General features: G+C 36.1%; 1 protein-coding gene across 1 annotated transcript in view; it reads left to right on the top strand.

Annotated features, from left to right (window-relative positions):
* The window catches only part of celf2 (cugbp, Elav-like family member 2), a 107,560-nt gene that overhangs the window by 35,959 nt on the left and 47,761 nt on the right, over window positions 1–23,840 (top strand). Inside the window, exons 2-5 of the mRNA XM_073838906.1 lie at window positions 13,793–14,005; window positions 21,193–21,216; window positions 22,279–22,308; window positions 23,597–23,621. Of these exons, the coding sequence (XP_073695007.1) occupies window positions 13,793–14,005; window positions 21,193–21,216; window positions 22,279–22,308; window positions 23,597–23,621 (292 nt within the window). The remainder of the gene's footprint in view (window positions 1–13,792; window positions 14,006–21,192; window positions 21,217–22,278; window positions 22,309–23,596; window positions 23,622–23,840) is intronic.

Genomic DNA, 23,840 nt, shown 5'->3' with positions numbered 1-23,840 from the left:
GGTGCTCTCAATCTGAGCTATTTGTATGCGCAATATAGGTTATACTCTCAAAATATTGTAACTTTAATTTCTACAATTTAAATTCTCTAAACATTTCGACTTTATTCTTGTTTTTTTTTTTTTTTTACTTTATTCTCAAAACATTGCAACTTTATTCTTGAAACATTTAGACTTTAATCTTGTAACTTCGACTTTATTCTTGAAATATTTTTATTTTATAATATTTCGACTTTATTCTCGTAGTATTTCGCCTTCATTCTCACAGTATTTCGACTATATTTACGTAATTTTGACTTTATTCTCAAAATATTACGACTTTAATTTTACATGGCACTAAAACGCTGTTGTAGCATAGGACAATATTTGGCTGAGATGCAATTTGAAAACTTAGAATCTGGGGGTGCAAAAAAAAAAATCTAAATATTGAAAACATTGCCTAAAGTTGTCCAAATGAAGTTTTTAGCAATACATAGTATTAATCAAAAATTAGGATTTTATATATTTACGGTAGGATCATCCTGGAACAGGATCTTTGCTTAATATCCTAATGATTTTTGGCATAAGAAAAAATTGATAATTTTTACACATACATTGTTTTGTTGGCTATTGCTACAAATATACCCTTGCTATGACTGGTTTTGTGGTCCAGGGTCACATATTATTATAGCTGATAATATTTGAAATTATTAACTTTTTACTGCCATTTTTACGACAAGGTATGGTTAGGTAGGTTAGGTTTAATAATTAACAATATTTGTGTAAAAATGACTTTTTCACCTTGAAAAAATGCATTAAAACACTCACTCACATTTTAACTTTTAAACTATAATTTTTTTTTTTTAACTCCCAAAATGAATTCAAATAGTAAGTTTTTAGGATCTTGGCATGTGTTTTAAACTTGACTTTTAAAAGATTTGTCCTTTCTTTTATGTTGCTCACTCTTATTTGTCATTGACCCACATGCTAAAGAAAACAGTACTATTATTTGTAACACATTTTAATTAAAATGCCATTTATTTCAACAAAAAAGTATTTTATGAACGTGTCTGTGAAGGTTAAGTGTGTAATATTTCGCCAAATTGAAGTGTATAAATAATAACTCTTTTTAAAAAGGTTTCCTGAACCGAAATTAACACTCTCAATTAGCCGATGTGACAATTTAAATCAGGCTTCCAGCAGTAAAAGTGCGTCCCACGTTTGACGTCCAATAGTTTCAGATGTTATATAAAGGATTTACGGACTGTAAAGGAAATGAGAGAGTGATAAAAAAGAATTGAGAGTGAGACAGTTGAGCAGATGGGATGTTGTCAGATGAAGGACCTGCCGTCCAGATGCTCACACACACACACACACACACACACACACACACACACACACACACACACACACACACACACACACACACACAGGTGAGCCACGGGCCAGGATGTGCTGACCTGTAGAAGTTTGATGGTGGTCCAACTCCTGGTCATTATGATTGCTCCTGATGTTTGATATACTCCACCTTCTGCACCTGCTGTCTGCCTGCCAGCGACACACACTCACACACACATACACAGCTCGACATGCATGCTGATACCCGAGTCAAACCCCTCTAGTACTGGATGACAGCCTATAACACAGCATCCACTTCCTGTGTGTGTGTCATTTGGAGCTGTACGGACGGCCCGACTCAGCCATTCGCAGCAGCATCAGTCGCTCGTCCCCAACTCCACCCGGTTTCCATAGCAACAGGGAGGCAATGAAAAAAAAACAGGGCTGTGTTGGCAGGATTTTGCCAATCCTGTCACACTGTTGCCTCAGATTTCCACTCAAGCCGCTTTCAGCTGCAAAAGTGCGTGGAGCTGCGAGTTTAAGTGCGCAGTGTGTAGTGTCATTTGAGGAGCACTTTTCCGCTTAAGCACTTCAGTCCATAAACATTCGCGAGGAAATGCGGATGCTTTGTTTCAGCACTCCGTAAGAGGATGGGAGTCCTGTGCACATGCATACTTTAAGATGGACTAAGTTTGTGTGATGGAAAGGCTAAAAAACAACCACTGCATCAGAATAAACTAGATATAGACAAGTAACCATTCCAAATCCATAAGACCTTCATTCATCTGAGGAATTCAAATTAAGATATTTTTGATAAAATCCAAGAGCTTTCTGACCCTGCATAGACAGAAACGTAACTGGCACGTTCAAGGCTTGGAAAGGTAGTGAGGACATTGTTAAAATAGTCCATGTGACATCAGTGGTTCAACTGTAATGTTATGAAGCAGCGAGAATACTTTTTTGCAACATATTAAGGTTTTTGAAGAAAACATTCCAGTTTTTGTCTCCATATAGTGGAATCAGTAGGTTGAAGGTCTAAATTGCAGTTTCAATGAAGCTTCAAAGGGCTCTACACAATCCCAGCCAAGGAATGAAGGTCTTATCTAGCGAAACAATCGGTCATTTTCTAAGAAAAATACAAGTTTATATAGTTTTCAACCACAAATGGTCGTCTTGCACTAACATGACCTCACGCATTATGTAATCACATTGGAAAGGTCACACGTGACGTAGGCGGAAGTACCAACCTAGTGTTTTCAAAGCGAGCGTGCAAAGAAAGTCAAGCGTCCTTTACATAAAAAGGTAAAACAACAATCTTGTACGATTTGTACAAGTTGGAGGAGAAAATTAGATTTTCTATTCCTCGGCTGGGATCGTGTAGAGGTCTTTGAAGTTGCATTGAAACTGCAGTTTGTACCTTCAACCCACTGGCCACCATTAAAGTCCACTCTATGAAGAAAAATCATTTTTTTAAGAATACTTTTTTGCAACATTTTGCAACATATTGCGTTTTTTGAAGAAAACATTTCAGTTTTTTTCTCTATATTGTGGACTTCAATGGGGATCAACAGGTTGAAGGTCCAAATTGCAGTTTCGATTCAGCTTCAAAGGGCTCTACACAATCCCAGCTGAGGAATAAGGGTCTTATCTAGCAAAACGATCAGTCATTTTCTAAGAAAAATGCAAATTTCTATACATTTTAACCACAAATGCCTATCTTCTTGCACTAGCTCGACCTCACGCATTGTGTAATCACGCAACTAGTGAATGTGCAAAGAAAGTCAAACGTCCTTTACAAAAAAGGTAAAACAACAATTTTGTATGATTTTTAAGTTGGAAGAGGAGAAAATGAGATGGTGTTTTCCACTCTACTCTATCTTTACCCTTATTCCTCACCTAGGATCGTGTAGAGCCCTTTGAAGCTGCTTTAAAAAAAAATTGCAATTTGGACCTTCAACCCATTGGCCACCATTGAAGTCCACTATATGGAGAAAAATCCTGGAATGTTTTCCTCAACTCAATTTCTTTGCGACTGAAGAAAGAAAGACATGGATGACATCTTGAATGACATGGGTGTGAGTAAATTATAAGGAAATTTGCATTCTGCAAGTGAACTTCTCCTTTAATTGAATCAAGCTGTAATTTAAGAAAGTTTTAGAGGAAGAGAGCATTTCTGAACGCTTGTTTTGTTTTTCAAAACATTACGCATTGATGAAATGTGCAGAATAAGATGAGGGACATTTATCAAGAAAGCAAATAAGGTCAATTTTGATTTCTTGTCATTTTTAAGATTTACCACCATGAAAAAGTCAATAAAACTCCTCAGAACCTAGTGTTTATTTTTTGATTTTAGCTTGTCCATTTAGAAATAATATATGTCAGTAAGTGCTCTGGTGGGCTTGTCGTTTTAAATTGAAGTAATGTAGTTTTTATGGAGCGAGTTAAAAATGTTTCTGGATAAAACGAGGCTGTTATTGTTGTGTTTTTATGGCTTGCGTGTGTGTGTGCGCGTCTCCTCGTTAGCGCCGAAAGACGGCATCTCTCCAGCTCGCTGCTTCATTAGCAAGTGTGACATTTATCACATCGGCGCCTCGCGTTTCAAGAGTTACCATGGAAACTTCTATAGCACCCACCTCCCCTTCACACTTTTAACAAGTGGAGTGATTAACAGAACAGTTTTGTACATCTCACACATGCGCTCGCGTTCACACACACACGCCGATGCCTGTCATTCTTCGCAGTTAAGCTGGCATGTTTTTTCGGCTGTGTGTTTTTGACTGGTTGGAAATATCTCAGACCTTGAAAAATTATTCTCCTTTTATTTTGTAGGTTTTCTTTGTTGTCAGCTGACTTTGTAAGTGATGTTTACAGGAAACAGTTTGTCCTAGGTGATTTTTTTTTCTAAATTTAGTCGGAGTTTGACATCTCCCTGACAGTTGACGAACGTGATGACAGGAAATATCTTTCTAGAGTCACACTGCCTGTCTGACCTTGATGTGTGAGATTTGTGTGCGTGTGTGTGGGTAAGTCTACCTATCTTGGTCAGGACATATGAAAGGACAAATGCTCATCATTGGCTGTTTCAGATCCTATGAGCTGCCTACTTAGACAGCATCTGTGGAATTCATAAGGGAGTTTGAAGATTGATAGGTTTGAAAGCAGTTTGAACATACTGATGATGCCCAATAATGCAAAAAATACATACAATTTGAAAGTATGAACATGGTTACAACACCCAGCGGTTTTACGATTTTAAAGTTCAAGACTTGTATGGCTTAATATAACATAAATGATGTCTCTTACTAGAATATGTAGTAGAAAACCCATGAAATATTTACATTATTTAAAAAACCCACATTGTTTTATAGATATTTTGGACTATGGGTGGCGCCATTATTTCGATTACGGCAGCTTTGAATTCACAATTCGTAAAATAAAATATGAAAATACTCGCATGATACGATAACCACAGCTACTGAAAGAGCTTACAGGTGGTGATGGATATAAGCGTAGGCTTAAACCAAATGCCTACCATTGATTTTTCCCCACAAGGAGTCTAAACACCACTTAGATATCGAGTGAAATCCACGCTGAGAAACTCCTTCAGTGGCTGCGGCGTCGTGACAAGTGTTGGCATATTTACATCCTGCCAGGATGGCATCTAGCGTTTCTTGTCTCTGCCATTTGTAAGCTCTTTCAGTAGCTGTGGTCTACTAAAAGCCTCAAAGGCATCAGGGCTAAAGTGGAGAAAACAAAGACGCTTGTTTTTTAGGAAGTTTTATTCGTCCACAGACATCTTCCCATTTTTTTCTACTCTTCTTATAGGTAGAAGAAAACAGTGAAGACTTGCATTGCTTTGTTTGTTGCCCTTCAACTGAAAATTACAACCAAAAGCCACGTATTGTGGCATCGTATTAGTATTTTATTTTCCGAGTTGTGTACACTGAGTTGTGTTGCGGTAAAAATAGCAACAGGTAGCACCAGTAGCTCACTGAGTGCAACCGTTTGATATCATCCCGGAGTCCAAAATATGTATAAAACGATGTGGCTTCTTTTTAAATAACGCAAAACTTTCATTGTTTTTTTACTACATACAGTGGCATGTGAATCTGTGAAAATGTGAATAATTTTAACAAAATAAGAGAAATCATACAAAATGCATGTTATTTTTGATTTAGTACTGTCCTGAGTAAGATATTTTACATAAAAGATGTTTGCATATAGTCCACATAACAAAAAATAAAATAAAATAGGGACTCAAACACAACTATCAAAAAAGGTTCAAACATTCACTGATGCTCCAGAAAGAAACACAATGTATTAATTTGAAAATCAAGGTAAATTGTATTTAATTTGTCTTCTAGGAAACAATCAAGTATCTTCTGTTGCTTCCTAAGGGCACTACTAAATAGAAAAAAATTATATTTGTGACCCTGGACCACAAAACCAGTCTTAAGTCGCTGGGGTCATGTTACATTAAGATCATGTAACATGATCATACAGATCATGTTACATTAAGATTTTGTGTAAAATTCCTACTGTAAACCTATCAAAATGTAATTTTTGATTAGTAATATGCATTGTTAAGAACTTAATTTGGACAACTTTAAAGGTGATTTTCTCAGTATTTTGATTTTTTTGCACCCTTATATTCCAGATTTTCAAATAGTTGTATCTCGGCCAAATATTGTCCTATCCTAACAAACTATACATCAATAGAAAGCTTATTTATTGAGCTTTCATATGGTGTATATATATCAGTTTTGTAAAATTTAACTTTATGACTGGTTTTGTGGTCCAGGGTCACGTTTCAACAAAATAAGAAAGATCTGGACATCCTCGTCCTGTTCGAAGGTTTTCAACCCCCAGCTCTTAATGCATTGTGTTTCTTCTGGAGCATCAGTGGAAGATCTCAAAATCATAAAGTCATTGCTGTAAAGGGTTTATATATGAAAACTGAAGAATCTGCAGGACCTGAAGGATTTTTTGGAAGAAAAGTACTCAGTTTAACTGTTCAGAGCAAACAAGGGACTCATGAACAACCATCACAAAACAAAACAAAAAAACAGTCGTAGATTATCCAGGCAGCCACACACAGTATTAAGAACCAAAGGTTCCCAAACTTTTGAAGGGGCTTATTTTAATAATTTCAGCTATTTTTATATACTACTTGTGGACTATATGTAAACATCTTTTATGTAAAATATCTTACTCAGGACAGTACTAAATAAAAAATAACATGCATTTTGTATGATCTCTCTTATTTTGCTAACATTTTTCACATATTCTTAAAGGAGTTCTCAAACTTTCGCATGCCACCATATTTCAGCAAAATAAATCATTTATGTTATATTAAGCCACGCAAGTCTAAATACCAGGGGTTCCCTTTAACATACTTTGTACTCTTTGCATGTTGTTACATTCCTTTGTTGCGCAAAATGAATACGTTCATATGGTTTGAGCGTTCAGACGTACATGTACCCCCCCCCCCCCCCCCCCAAAAAAAAAAAAATAGTATGAATGTATGGACAGAAATAGGTGAAATTTAAATGTTTGTACTAGGGTATGATGATAAAAAAAAATAATAATAATACGATTTAATCATTTGTATGTACTTGCTTTGACAGCTCACTAGGTTTTGAGCCAAAGCCATTATGTCCTAAAACCAAATTGCAGAACGAACAGTCTCAGTCATAAATACATGATTCGAGCACAAATTTGACAGCGAATGGGACATTGAGCGTACGGGGTCACTGAACGGACGGTTTCCCCATCATAAACGTGACTGACAAGCCCTGAATGATGACATGATGAAAGAAAGACAGAGAAATAAAGCAGTAGATGAACCATGGAGAAACAGAGATAAATCTTGCCTATTAAGTGTGGATGGATTGAGTATTTTTCAGCGCTCCGAGCAGAACGCCTTGTTTTTATGACCAATGAGATTAATTAGGATCATAAAGCTTAACTGATGAGTGGAATTAAAGCATCACCTGTCGCCAGCGAGAGAGAGATACGACAGCACAGCTGTCAGACAGGCGGTGTTAACTTCTAGTGATGATTGGAAAAATAAATAAAAATCACTTTTTCCTACTCTTTCTCACTCTCTCCTGCTTACATACACATACACACACTTGTCAGCTGTGCGCTTTTTTTAAACCGAGGAAATTACAGGTTTGCGACTTCCCCCCCAGCTGCCTGTCAACTAATGTGTGTGGAATGGGTGGAAGAGGGATTTTGTATCCGAATTAGTTTCATTTTCACAGTCTACTTGCATTTTTTTTTCTCTTTTCGCTCCTTACTTTTTATTTATTTATTTTTTACACACTGTATTTTTATATAATCGTCTTACATTTCTGTTACTGTAGATGTGCAGGCCCATATACTTTAACTAGCCTACACTCTTAAAAATAAAGGTGCTTTTAAAGGTTCTTGACAGCGATGCCTTAGAAGAACCATTTTTGGTTCCACAAAGAACAATCCAGTTGAAGGTTCTTAAAAGAACCAGCTCTTTCTTACCTTTTAATAATTTGAAGAGCCTTATTTCGCCACAAAGAACCTTTTGTGAAACAAAAAATAACACAAACGCATATACATATACACTGCTTAGGCCAGAAATAATCTCACTCTAGCCATTACTTTGTCTCCAATCATAATTTGCTATATTCTATTTATGTCTAGTAACCAGCCAGACTGTTTTAGAAGCACTAATGATTGTCTTGCTGGCTTGTAGAGTTATTGTGCTTGTTTGTAAGTACATGAGTGTGTGTGAGCCTGCGGACTATCAGAATTCCTTACATCAGCAATCCCCCCCCCCACACACACACACACACACCTTAAGAGCAGCCCAGGCTGATGGAAGGTCTAGTTAAGCCATTAAGGCAGACAATTGACTTCAATTGAGAGGGAAGTGGATAGAAAGAAAGCGAGAGAGAGAGAAAGAATGCTATGGCAGGAGTGGATCCACTTGACAACTTAATCTGAGCCTCAGGACTTACATTCAGACAGACAAACACACACACGCACACACACACACACACACACACACACATACACACAAACGCTTTATTTTCACCTTGTGTCTGCTTCATTCTCTTTCTACCTTGTCAGCACAGAAGAGTGAGAGAAAGATGGTCCAAATAAAGGACAATGTATTTAAACTGTCACCGGCTTCTCTCCTTAGGCCTTTGTAGGGAGTTGTAAGGAATTTAATGAGTCTGGTAAGGATTCATTTTAGCACCAGACAACCCTACTGTAGCTGTATTTTGCCATTTAGTCTACTTTTATTTTGTGTGTATATATTATAAAAAAGACGAGGTCATTGGTCATTTCATTCTTGTTGTCATTTTTTTATTTTGTGCAAATATTTTTTTAAAGCCAAGAATGCTGTTTATTTGATCAAAATTAGAGTCAAGTTATTACAGTTTAAAATAACTGTTTTCTGTTTTTTATTTATTTTAATGTAATTTATTCCTGTAATGGCAAAGTTGTATTTTTTCTATTTGTCTTCAGGGTCACATGATCCTTCAAAAATCAATATATATATATATATATATATATATATATATATATATATATATAAATTGATTTGTAATATTTTTGAAAAAACAATACATTTTTGTCAAATAGTCTAGAATTAGAAAACATTTTTAACATTAAAAATCTATTTTAACTCAAACTTTTGGTCAATTTATATATTTAAAAAATAAATATTGATTAAAAACAGTTATATATATATTCTTGGGGAAACCATGATACATTTTGTTATGAATCTTTGAGCAAATAATTTGATAATAAGAATATAAATAATTTGTAACATTAAAACCGTATATAAAAAAAAAACAGATTTATAATGTTTTTGTGGAAACCTTGATACATTTTGGTAATGATTTTTTGAAAAATAGTTTAGTAATAGAAATAAATTGTTACATTAAAAAATGTTATTTTTTTACTGGCATTTTTGATCCATTTAATGCATCCTCTTAAAAAAAAAAAAAAAAAAAAAAAATATATATATATATATATATTTTTTTTTTTTTTTTTTTTTTTTTAAGCCATGATTTTGTTACGATTCTTTGAAAAACAGTTTTATAATAGAAAGAGAAATAATTTGGAACATTTAAAAAAATGATCTAAATTAAAATTTACTTTTGATGTTTTACTGCCATTTATGATCATTTCAAATACTTAAAAAAAAGAGTAATTAAAAAACTGATTTTTAATATTTTTGTGGAAACTGATACAATTGTATCATGATTCTTTGAAAAATTGTTAAATAATCGAAAAAGAAATCATTTGTAACATTTAAAAAAATATCTAAATTAATGTACTTTTGATACATTTAATGCATCTTTTGTTTTTAAACATTTTAGAATAAGTTGAATAAGTAATATTTTAAAAACAACTTTAGTTGTTACAACTTAAAGTGATTTTTAATATTTTTGTGGAAACTGATACATTTTTGTCGCTATTCTTTAAAAAAATAGTTTAATAATAGAAATAATTTGTAATGATAAAAATGTTTACTGTCACTTTTAATCAATTTAATGCATTTAATAAAAAAAAGTTTAATAATATAATAGAAATAATTTGTAACATTACAAATGTTTTTTTACTGTCACTTTTGATCAATTTAATGCATCATTTTTTAATCATAGAAATTATTTGCAACAATAAACCTGTTTTTTCCTGTCAGTTTAAATCAATTTAACGCGTCCTTGCTTACTAAAAGTATTAAATTCTTCAAAATTGTGACCTGAGAAAGAAGCCACATGTTCAAAAACCATTAACGGAAACCAAACGTCATGAAATTCATTCGATTCCAGCATTTTTTATTTTTTTTTTCAAAAATGGATCTGATTCAGAAGCGTTTCTTGGTTCCCAACCCCAGGCCAGTGTGTGCGAGTGTCCTCCAGCACACTGTTACAGGCTTCCTGTGACTTGTGCCTTTGTATTCCTGCAGTCGGGCCTTGTCGAACGAAACAATTACTAATTGTGAAACACACAAGCGCACACATACACGCACAACACCCTGACACTCGCAGTCCCATCCCTCTCTCTGTATCAGAGTCAGTTTCTGGCTCTTGGCCTCTGTGCCTGTGTCATGCTTGCTTTTTTCGCCATTATTGCTTTTTGATCGGCGGCGAGGGGCACCCTTATCACCGCGGTAACTGCCGGGGGATTTATTGGGGTGGGGGTAGAGCTGAGCAGCCGTTGCCGTGGGGACCCGAGAGGGCGGCTTTCCCGCCGCGCATGCAGAAATGTCCTTTAAATCGCTCAAAGACTTGGGCGTCTCCGCGGAGAGAATAGGGTCCTTCTGCAAGAGATGGATGAATCGTGTCCAGAGGTCTGTGTGTCTTCTCTCTACCTCCAACCTTTTCTCTTTATCGGTGACTGCTCTTTAACTCTAGGCCTTGTTCCTTTGAATAGAATGACAAATCACTTCATCGGCTTAAAGAGAAATTAGGCTTTGTGAATGACTAAGTGAGTAAGTTAGTTCTGCTTGCCTGTTTTCCCACTTCTAATCTGTAAATGTGTAATGCATGATGTTTATATGTGACCCTGAACCACAAAACAATCTTTTATGCCAAAAATCATTAGGATATTAAGTAAAGATCAAGTTCCATGAAGATATTTTGTAAATTTCCTACCATAAATATATCAAAACTTCATTTTTGATTAGTAATATGTATTGCTAAGAACTTAATTTGGACAATTTTAAAGGCGATTTTCTCAATATTTAGATTTTTTTGCAACCTCAGATTCCAGATTTTCAAATAGTTGTATTTCGGCCAAATAGAGTTCTATCCCAACAAACCATACATCAATGGAAAACTTTCAGATGATGTATACATCTGAATTTCCAAAAATAGGCTTTAGGATGAATTCAGTGTATTTGTGTGCTGAGTAATTGTTATAGTCACAAAATTCTAATGATTTTTTTTTCTTTTTTTTACAAAAATGTTGTTTTTAAGTACATTTACAATATAATTTTAGGTTTGTACATTGTTTCTTAAACTAAAAATAGTCGATTTACTTTCTTTCTAAGTCTATTTTTTTAGTATTAACAATGTCTATGTGTTAAATTAACAATTTTAAATGTCTTTTGCCAGTTTGAAAAGTGATTAACATTTATGTTTTGGGTATTTTAAGTCCTTCATTCAAAAATATATTTTTTTTCTTTTTCTTTCAGGCTTTTTTGCAGTTTCTTCTAAAATTATATGAGGAGGCGAAGTCCTTTTTTTTCTTTAATGAAATGTAAATTCATGCCCTAGTCCCATTTTCTTGGTTAAATAAACATATTCTTACACTACCAGGATAAAAATAGATTATATTTTCACATTAACAATGTAATTAACAAGCTATTCTGTGAATTAAAACCAAGTATACATCTCATCAGTTTAGTGTTTTTAAGCATTGTACATTTATTCCAAAATGAAAACTCAAGCCAGTATCAGTTTAAACAATGCATTTTATTTAAACAATTACATATCGTATTTATGAAATAATGTTCAGTTGTTCTTTTCATAATAAACCTCATAACAAAGCTCTATAAATATTGGTCACTGGCACGGAGGTTTATTTTACATTTCAGCAAGCTGATTACTCACTTAAAAAAAAACAGAGATTATGTTTTTAGGCAATTTTAAGTCTTATTTTGACTTGACAAAGTGGTTATATCGAAGTTTTTTATTAGTCTTCGCATTAACGCCATTATATTGTTCATTCAGACTGATTTGCGAACACTGAACATGCACAAACACAAACGCAAACAAAAGAGCCAGGATTTATCACATGAGCCAATCACAGCCAAACATAACCAGTCATATCCAATCACATCGCGATGGAGGCATTGATTCCTCTCACGTGACTTTCCCTCCTTCATTCTCAATTACCCCCCAACAAACTCACCGCACGCTTTAGGGAGTCTGTTAAAACTTAAAGGGCTCAGGGGAGGCAAGAGAACTGCGGAGTGATTTATACGCTTTTTGTAATATTCGTGTTGTTTTATATTTATACTATGAATTGTTTTCTCATCCACTTTTTTGAGGAGACACTGCCTCCCTTGCCTCCTCTGCGGAAACACCTCTATTTGTATTATTTTTTCAGTTTAAGGGTGTTCCAGTGAGATATTTTAGTGACTCAAATCTAAACAGACCAGCACAGTACACAGAGAAAAGAAATCATTTCTCCTTTGTGCAGAGAATAGCGCTTAATTCATGTCAAAATGTCCTTGGAGTGATGCACGTTTCGAAGGGAAGAGATTTGAACGGTTATCTTGAAACAGGCGGAGAAGGCTTACTCACAGAATGCTTAGTGCGATAATTAGTCTCACAAGGAAATGATTATGCTTCTTCGCTGAGGATAGAAGTATTTATTTACTTCGTTTTTTATTTATTTTCATATCAGTTGAAGGGCAACAGGCAGGTTGGCCTTCGATCAGCAAAGCCGAACTGAAATTAAATCGAGTAGACACTCAGTGATTTTTGAGTTTGTTTAGGCTTGTTCACTCGTTTTGTTATTTGTAAGCTGGTAAAAAAAAAGGCAATGTGAGTGGGGGGGTCGATAGCTCTCTCTCTCTCTGAGTGCTTTCATCTGGAACTAAAACAAGCGCCTGAAATTCCTCATGAACTCACTGAACCAGCAACATGGGCGTCTAGGGGTCACACCGATCCGTTTCGCACCCTGACTCAGCTCAGCCACTTTTATCATGTCACGATTTTTTCACTCAAAACTCTTCTTTCAGTTCATGTTGAAACTGTAGGAACATTGTGTTTTCAGCAAACCACTTACAATGGATGTCTACTGCACTAGATTATTATAAAGCATAAATGTGAAGCTTGTATTTGTGGTAAAGCACTTATATTAACCATTTTAATGTATTTGACCTGTTACAGAAGTGTTTTTAGCCTCAAAAGTTTTATTTGTTTTTAATGAAACAAAATTACAGGTGATTTCATCTTTACATGGTAATGGCATGAGTTGACAAATTGTGTATAATGTTCCACAGGCAAGTTTCTTCAAGGTAATCTCAACTAATATGCAAGTCTTAAAATGATATTTCCAAAATATACAAAATATACAATTTTACGACACTTGTCTTATAGACTTCCATTGTAAATGACATGTTTTCTTTGTTTTTATGAACTGAGGAACAAATGAAAGTTATTTTATATGATAATTTAGCTTATTGAACCCAGAACAGACTAAATTGTACCTGCTCATGACTGTAAACACAACCTCAACACACAATACAGCACACACGCTGAGTGTAATAACACTGTTGTGATTTTAATCAGGGTTTGTGTCTCAGTGTCTTCCTGCTTTAATGAGGAGCAGTTGTCGATCTGTCCGGCCCAAATTTGCTCTCGCTGTGAGCTTGGAGACCAACCAGTCTCACTTTACATCGTTCAGTGTTTTCAGACAACGATGTGCACAGATTAACACTTCATAACACTTGATTTCTGTCTCTCTGCAGTAACGGTACAGCTGGGAAGATGAACGGCGCCCTGGAACACTCGGACCAGCCTGATCCGGATGCCATTAAGATGTTTGTTGGTCAGATCCCTCGCTCTTGGTCCGAGAAAGAGTTAAAGGAGCTTTTTGAGCCGTACGGAGCCGTCTACCAGATCAACATACTGCGAGATCGCAGTCAGAACCCACCACAGAGCAAAGGTAGTGTGCGTTTACTGTCGTTATACATCACACGCAAGCGCTGCAGCTGGGAGTCATGCTGCGTCATGTAAACCTGCACATGTGTTATGTGTTAGCTTGAGCCTCAGACTTCCTGCTTTGCTTCATCATTTCCTGTCTGTCTGTTTCTGCCTTGCATCTTCCATCCATATCTTACTCTTTCGCCATTTCGCAAAAGCTGTGTTCAAATATCGATATAGTCGATATATGATAATGTCATCCATATATAAAATATCGATATATGATAATATCTAAATATTTATTGCGATATTTAAAAAAAAAAGACAAATGAAGACTTGGGAAAAAATTACATTTTTGTACTTTTTAAAGTTCAATTATTCTATCTAACGCACTTCAAAATACAAAAGCTCCAGCTCATGTTTTTAACTAAATAACCTTAAAATGAATTGCCTTGTAGCTGAACTTTAAAGTGAACTCAACACTTTTTTTTATTTGAAGTACACTGTCTCAGTCTAATTTACATTCACACTGGTGTTTTAGGAAGCCAAACTAATTAGAATATAATGATGATAATAATAACACTTTAATAACACTTTTTGCTTTACACTACAGCAGGGAAATTACAATACTTTTTTCCTAATTCCTACACTTGAAAGAGATATTTTGAATTTGGACTGCATTAATGTTACCCATTTAAACCGCTAGCTGTCAGCAATTCATACTGCACTTTTAAGCTTTTATTTTGATGGAAACTGCAGTAGAGCTTTTATTTTGATGGTGAAAACAGGCTTACAATGTCTCACTACAAGTCTAGTGAAATGCTGTAATCATCTGCCGTGAAATAGAGCGTAACTGGTGGCCGTTGCGTTCCGAAATGTGCGCTAAACTCCTAGAACATGCCAGAAACAAGTTCACTGCATTCACTGTGAACTGAGCCGTTCTGAGGCATGGAAAACACCTGATCACGAGCTGATCGCCTGAACGAAATGCGTGCTTCGCTTTGAAACGCAACAAAAACAGACTTGATGAAGGGATTAAGCCATATTGTGCTTTCGGTTTTAGTTTGTTTGACAGATACTGTGCCAAAGCATAATGGCCCAAAACACAACTTTAAATACCTTTTATGTTAAAATAAGAAGTATAAATTTATAATAAAAAAAAAATAAATAAATAAAAAAACTATTGTTTAAGAGTCGCTCAACATGCTAGAACAAATAGAAAAAAATGTCTATAGTTTAACCCAGTATTTGAGATGTTTATATCTTTTTCAGAGCGTAATATTAGCTTAGCAGCATGCTAACATCAAATTAAATTGGAGTCACCTTTGCTGTTTGTGCACTTTTCGTGCTGACTTTGAACTCCTGTATATTTCCACCTTATGAAGTTGAACTGTTATTGAATTTTTCAGTCAGAAATGGAAAAAAAGCAGGATTTCGAGATGCATTTGTGCAATAAGCTGCAAAAGATGATCATATATTAACGTTAGCATATTACGATAAATGATTAATATTAGCATATTAAAGAGGTTTGTAAGTTAATTTACTACCCTCAAGCCATCCTAGATGTATATGACTTTCTTCTTTCAGATGAATAACAATCAGAGTTATATATAAAAAAATGTCCTGGCTCTTTCAAGCATTATAATAGCAGTGAATGAAAAAAAAAAAAAAAAAAAAAAAATCCATCATAAAAAAAGTGCTCCACATGGTTTAAGGGGGTTAATAAACATTTCTAAAGTGAATTAATGTGTTTATGTAAGAAAAATGTCCATTATATAAACCGTAATCTCTTCACGGGACAGTGGCGTTTCAGCGAATGTCGTAGGATGTAGGCGTAGCATAAGCTCCAGTGAGAATATGCTTGTCTCGCGAGAACCAAGTTTGGTTAAAACCAGACTCCTCTTGGCTTATATACAAATCCTCAGAACTTTTTCTTTACAAATCCTTGTTTTGTACTTCTAAGTCGCCACTGGTGTTTTGTTTTGCTCTCTCGCATACGCCATTTAGACGAAAATAGAGATTATGGTTTATAAAGTTTTACATATGGATATTTTTCTTACACAAATGCATTGATTCACTTCAAATGGCCTTTATTAAGCCCTCAGAGCCTTGCGGAGCATTTTTTATGATGGATGGATGCACTTTATTTTGCTTCAAAATCTCAACAGCCATTCACTGCCATTATAAAGCTTGAAGGAGCCAGGATATTTTTTTACAATAACTCATCTGAAAGAAGAAAGTCATACACACCTAGAATGGCTTGAAGGTGAGTAATGTTCATTTTTCCCTTTAACATATATAGGAAAACAATGGAAAGCCAGTAGAATTAAAAATATGTATTGTATTGCAAACGTTCTTGTGTTGCTACAGAGCATGATGGGTAATGTAGCTTGGTCACATTATTCTGATACCTCCTAAAGGAGGTGTGTTTTTTTGGTTTAGCTTCAACTTCATTCAATAAACAGTTCATTAAATGCATTCCAACTAATTATCATCAACATTAACAATTTAAATATAGCTTCCACCTTGATTCTCTAATATATACACCCTCAACTCAGAAAGTCTGAACTTAAGAGTTTCACACTCATAATTATGACATTGTGGTTGCGTTCATGTCCGCTCATCTTGTAAATATGATCCTTACAGTGTGACTTGAATGCAGTAATGATCCAAATCAGTCGCTTATGAGGTTTAGTTTTGGTTCCGATGCCGTCTATGTAGGCGGTAGACAGCGAAGTAGCTCTCTGGGTTTCAGAATAGCACTAAAGCGTAGGCGTTAACCTCGGTTCTGCGGAGTTGTTAACACTCAGACAGGAAGATGGCATGTACGCGTTCACAGTGCCGCCCATCCTCTCACTCTTATGGAGGATGAGTCAGGGCCGAGTGGGAGAGCATTACTCAAGTCCTGTACTCTCTCTGGTGCACACACAGCCATTGCGGCGGGTATCTCCGCCAGAGCCGAGGTGTGTGATTGGCTTTCAGACGGAGTGTTGAGTGCTCCTGTAGTTCAGTTAGCTGCAGTTAGAGTGCCTCTCTCAGGTCCAGCTTCATCAAGGCCTCTGACACAGCCGTTGGGCCGTAATGGCCGCCGCTAGCCTTCAGCTTCACTCTAACCCATTTTCATTTAGGAAAAGGTCGTCTGCGCGTGACTCTGGCTGTTAAATTAGACCGTATTGAAAGATTTCTCCACCAACAAAGTCGCAAGGTGAGCATTAACTTCCCGCTTGTCTCTCTGGTGCTGTCTTTCCCCGTGGCGTCTGCCAATTAGAACTGATTTTCTGTAAAAACGATTTCGTTTTCCATTTTTTTTTCTCCCATAAGGACAGTTTTCCACCTTTTGAAATTACCAATTAATGGGCAGATTATATTAAGAAAAGTGTGCCAGTTAACAGGAGTCAATTTGAAGTATCCTAAAGCAACATAATACACATAATATTAGATAACCTAAGATCTTACTTAAGTTTCGGTAAATTTCCACTGACGCAATTGACTCGTGTAATACATAACCTGCCCACAAGCTAACATGACACATTGCAGTCTTTATTTAGTTTTCTAAAGTTTTACACTTATTTATGAGAACTAACTTTCACTGAAGTAACACATTTAAAGGATTAGTTTACTTCCAGAATTAAAATGTCCTGATAATTTACTCACGCCTATGTCATCCAAGATGTTCATGTCTTTCTTTCTTCAGTTGAAAAGAAATTAAGGTTTTTGAAGAAAGCATTCCATGATTTTTCTCCATATAGTGGACATCAATGGTGGCCAATGGGGTTGAAGGTCCAAATTGCAGTTTCACTTTCTCCTCCAACTTCAAAATTGTCCAAAATTGTTGTTTTACCTTTTTTTTTGTAAAATGTTCAATGTGTAAACCCTGGGTCGGTACTTCCACCTATGTCACACGTGACCTTTCCAAGGTCAGACTAGTGCAAGACAAGCATTTTTTGGTTAAAAAAGTTTATAAATTTGTATTTTGTAAGAAAATGACGATCGTTTTGCTAGATCAGACACTTATTCCCTTTGAGGCTGTGTTGAAACTGCAGTTTGAACTTTCAACCCATTGGCCACCATTGGAGTCCACTATATAGAGAAAAATCCTGGAATGTTTTCCTCAAAAACCTTAATTTCTCCTCGACTGAAGAAAGAAAGACATGAACATCTTGGATGAAAATGGGGGTGGGTAAAAAATTATCAGGATTTTTGCTTAGAACTAATTCTGTGATTTATTTATTTAAATATTTAAAAGTTAAAATTCATTGCATGCATCAATTTCACACATTATATGAATAATAATAATATAATAATAATAATATATAAATTATTAAAATAATAATAGTTTAATGTCTGTCAAATGTCCGTCAAATGTTGCATCCTTCCCACCAACAAACACGGAACACAGAATTAAATAAATAATAATTAAAATAAACATTTTATCAAATATATTAAATATTGATAAATATTTAGAATACATTAAAATGTTTTTAGTAAACATATACAGTTGAAGTCAAAAGTTTACATACACTTTGCAGAATCTGCAAAATGTGAATTATTTTGCCAAAAAAGAGAGATCATACAAAATGCATGTTATTTTTTTTAGTACTGACCTGAATAAGATATTTCGTGTTAAAGATGTTTACATATAGTCCACAAGAAAAACTGCTGTTCTTCAGAAAAATCCTTCCAAATCCACAAATTCTTTGGCTTTTCAGCATTTTTGTGTATTTGAACCCTTTCCAACAATAACTGTATGATTTTGAGATCCATCTTTTCACACCGAGGACAACTGAGGCACTCATATGTAGGGCTGCAACAACGAATCGATAAAATCGATAAAAATCGATTACTAAAAGCGTTGGCAACGAATTTCATAATCGATTCGTTGTGTCGCGCGACGCAGAGACATTTGGTTGTTATTATATATATTTAAAAAAAAAATTGAGCGCAGAGCGGAGTGGACACATTCAGTCTCTCTCCCGCACTGATGCCAGCAGAGTTCGGCACCTCATAAGCTGTGTTTCCATCCAAAAATGCGAATTTAACTTATGCGCAAAACTGGAACATTTGAGCATAAAGCACCGTTTCTACATTATACATATATGCTGCCCCGATTTATATCAAACATGTTTGATATTTAAGCCTACTTTGGCAGCCAATGCTGCCCATGCTCGATCGCAAAACAGCTGGTGTACGGGTCGTTGGATAGTGGAGATGGAGAAAACTACTTCTATAGTTTTTGTAACACTGTCTGTCTGTATAATGTGTCGAAAACATACCACAACCGTAAGGAGAAAGAGGAGCTCTGCTGAGGTGAAATCGTCTCAGTTTTGAATAGGGCTGTGACGGTGGCACGTTGTCTATAGCCTACACTTCAATCAGCTAACAAGCAGCCTAAAAACGCTAAAATAAATCAAAGAAATAATATATTTAATTAAGAAAGTAGCCTAAGAATATTATATAGGTTATTAAACAAACATTCCTTGTAAAAATGTCCGACAGCTCATCAATTTTTGGCCGACTGACTTTCCAGTCCGACTGTCTTTTTTTCTCTTTCTCTTCCTCATTACACAGCTGCTGATTTTAATAGCAAAGTGATTACATTTATTTTCGTTCCTTTAGTTTATAAAGTTAATTTAGAGATATATTTGGAACACTTTTTGTTTGTTAAATTCAAGTTTTTGTTTTTTAAAGTTATACCTAGCAAACAGCGGCAGACAGATCAAAAGCCTGCTTAATTCATCGCGATTTAAATTAAAATCCATTGATATAAAAAACTTAAAACATATCACAATATTAGTTTAATCATTCAATCAATATAAATCCAAAGTTTGTGCGGAGAGAAGCGCGCTTTGCAGGGCATGGAGACGCCAGTGCAATGTGGAATTTCTTTTTTGCTCATAAAGGTAAGAGTAATTTACCACCGGGCCGGAACTGTAAAGGGTCTACCTTAGTTTGTGTGTACTCACAGTATCAACAAAATGTGCTCTTAAAGAAAACAAACAGAATACGCTTGATATCTTTGGTTTAAACAGGAGCGCTTCACAATAATTAACCGAAACCCAGGTAATTGCCTCACAAACACAATATCTATAGAAAGCTTTAAATTATTATTTTACTATAAAACGAAATAATTAAAATCGAAAACAAAACTCTTTCATTAGCTAATCCATAAAGATGCATTAGGCATTAATGAGCAGATGGCAGGATCGTCAATTTCATCTTTGCAACACTGAATCAGAAAATACTAGTTTATTAATAAGTAATTCGAATATTTTCTTAATTTTTCCCTTGACACATTCATAATTACTTTTGCTGGGGCTTTGAGGCCAGTTTTGCGTGCATTTGAATGCGGAACTCTTCCAGCTGGTCGCTGCTGATGGCAGGACACTAAACACCGCCATGGCAGAATGAATGTAGCAGAAAGTTAGTCAAGTTATCCCGTTCCAGCGTGCAAAGGCACATGACTTTTTTAATGCGCACTGAGGAATTTAATTTGAGAGGCTTCTTGATGGGAAATGCAGCATGTACACCACAGCAAGCCGCTGTCTTTACGGATAGTAATTTTAGTTTATTTAGTCTATATATTTGGCAGATGTAAAGCATAGGCTACATGTGTATGTTTTTTGTGTTAGTCCATTTTTATTTTATTATTATTATTATTATTATAACAGTTCAAGGAGCAACATGTTCGTGCACTTTCTAAAGATTTTAGTTCTGTTTTTGAATAAAGGGTTGTAAATCCCTTGTTTTTTTTATCCGATTCATCGATTAATCGAAAAAATAATCGACAGATTAATCGATTATTAAAATAATCGTTAGTTGCAGCCCTACTCATATGCAACTATTACAGAAGGTTCAAATGCTCACTGATGCTTTACAAGAAAACACAATGCATTAAGAGCCAGGGGTGAAAACTTTTGAACAGAATGAAGGCGTGTAATTTTTTTCAAATTTTGCCTAAATATCATTTAGTACTGCCCTTCAGAAGCTACAGGAGATACTTGCATGTTTCCCAGAAGACAAAATAAGTAAAATTTACCCTGATCTTCAAATTCCAAAAGTTTTCACCCCCCCAGCTCTTAATGCAATGTGTTTTCTTATATTGCAAGTGGCTGGACTAGCTTTGCTTTTGCTGCACTGTCCATCAAGTTTTGCATCGCATCATGCTGCACCACAGCAGTGTAGACATCTAGATTATAATGGAAGCAATCTAGTTTTGCATCTTGAGTTGTTGTTTTATTAGCTTCACGCGGTGAAGACAATATTCCGCACCCTTGGCCACTGACGTTAGTGCTTTGTCGTTTAAGACTTGTAGGCTTAACCGACCAGTTTGATATTCCGTCAACCCAGATCCAACCTTTTTATGCTGGAAATGTACCAGTCTATTACAAATTGGGCACCGGCCCCCAGCCGAAAAGTAGTCACACTCGCACACATCCCAGCAAGGGTGCGTAACTGCGCTGAGTTGTGGTCTCAGCGGTTTAATCTACGATCACGCACCCGCTGTGCCGATTCAGCGCGGGACGTCGCGTCCTGTGCCCCGCGTGTGTCCCTGCCTGGCCGCCATAGCCTGAGCTTCAGTGGGGAGGTGCTTCCGAACAGACGGCCTCACAGAACGCCTGCCTCGCATGTGTGTGCGCGAGACCAGAACGAAGGCGTAGAATATAAATGCACCCAGAGGTGAAGAGCAGGAATTGTTTATCAGAGCCGGGCTGCAATTTAGAACGGTCCGCACACGCGCACACACATAGAAACAGACTGTCCCTTGTTGATTGAGTGATGCGAGAGCGGTCCAGGGCTAAATGGCCCTGAGCAGCTGGGGTTCTTTAGTAAAGATGTATTCCTGTCTGCCTTTGAAGTCCGTCACACACACACATACGCACGCCTACACGCTCACAAGATGAATGGATGCGTTTGTGTGTGCATCCTTTTCAGTCCCTGGACACGTAGCACAGCCGCAGAACGAAACAAGCGTGTGTGTGTGTATGTGTGTGTGTGTGTGTGTGTGTGTATGTGTCCTCTAAGGCCAAATGCAGACGTGCTATGCTAATGTATTGAAATGTATTCGAACAGATATGTGTGTGTTCATGGGATTAAGTCCATAACTTTAGGGCTTTGGACGGTCTGTCTCGTATAACAGATCAAAAACTGAATCTGGGAATAATTGGTATTCAAGTCGTTTTCATTTACAGTCAACACCAAAACGGGATTCGCAACCTGTTATACTTCCATAATGTGACACATTTTCGAGTGAAACGAGATGTAAAATGCTTTGGGCGGATCGTTTTATCCTTCAGGAATTGATTGGATCGAGAAAAGCAGCAGTTTTGGGCTTGAATTCACAGTCAAGTTTGAAAGACTACTTTCTCTCCAGAAAAAAGGAAAAAAAATTGTTGGCACCTGTTGACTTAAAATGAAAAGGAGAACAGTAGTATCAGAGCAGAGGAAGAAATGTTTTCACAAATATATACAGTTGCTTCAAAAAGTATTTGGACACTTGAGTCATCATTAATCATGTAGAAATTATTATTCAGTTATATTAAATATAGTTTGAATAATATAACAAAATCTTTACAGGAGAATCAAGCATGACAGAAGTAAGAAGAGCAATAAATTCCCTTCTTTTTTAAACAAATCTGTATCAAATAGAATTTTCGGGATTTTTTTGTACACTTTTTAATCAAATATGTACAAAAATAAAAGTGTTTAAAGGGATAGTTCAACCAAAAATGACCTCTGTTCATTTTCAGATCACAAATTAAGATATTTCTGATGAAATCCGAGATCTTTCTGACCCTGCATAGACAGAAACACAACTGACACATTCAAGGCCCAGAAGACTGACACGGAAGACAAGAAATTGTTGAATAATGCACAAAAAGTATTCTCGTAGCTTCATAAAATTAGGATTATTCCACTGCTGGACTATTTTATCAATGTCTTTACTACCTTTCTAGGCCTTGAACATGTCAGGAAGCTTGCGGATTTCATCAAAAATATCTTAATTGGTGTTCTGAAGATGAACAAAGGTCTTATGGGTTTGTAATAAATGACAGAAATGACATTTTTAGGTGCACTGTCCCTTTCAAAACATCTGTCTCTTACTGTAAAATGTGCAAATACCCCAACATGAGCCCTGGGTTTGTAAGCATGCGCTTGTGCTGTATGATATTATGGAATCTGTCCGTCAGCGAGTCTCAGCACGAGTGCGAACGGTCACGGAGCTCTTGAGGCGGTTGTACGCCTCATGGTTTCATCCTGTCTTATCCGTCTCAGGTGAGGCATGGGCTTTCAGAGCGTACGTCAGCAGTCCTGCCACGTACGGATGTGGAAAACACTTTGAGGACGGCTGTTTTGACCTCCCTGCCTGGGATTGTCAAAAGTTTCCAGTGTCGCAACACGATTAAACACGAACCGCTGTCAACAGCCAAGGAATGAGTTGCTGGCAGAGTCGAGAAAGCCGGTGTTTCCTTCGCTTTTGCTGACAACACAAGAATGAACAAGATCTTATTGGCTGACTGTTTCATGTTAGCTTATTAGCGTTGTTTCGAAGGCAGCAGTTTGATGCGTTTTAGACTTTTCTGTGTTCTGTTAGGAACAGGAGAAGGAGAATGATATGCAAAATCAATGAGACACAATGTGAAGAGCCCCTTCACAGTAAACGTGGGGAAATCAGCAAGAGTATTATGATAAATGACACCACTCGTCAATTAGAGGGAAAAAAAATCAATTAATCAATCTTTTAGCACTGACGTTTTCAAATCTGTTGATGCCAAATAAACTTTGGATCAAACAAATAAAATAATTCACTTGTTAGGGACCCCTTTCCTAAAATTTGAAAGTACCTCAGAAAGAGACAACACAACTGCAAACTTT

The sequence above is a fragment of the Garra rufa genome, chromosome 4 (assembly GCF_049309525.1).
Source record: "Garra rufa chromosome 4, GarRuf1.0, whole genome shotgun sequence".
Taxonomy (NCBI): Eukaryota; Metazoa; Chordata; class Actinopteri; order Cypriniformes; family Cyprinidae; genus Garra; species Garra rufa.
This window is presented reverse-complemented; position numbering and strand designations above follow the sequence as displayed.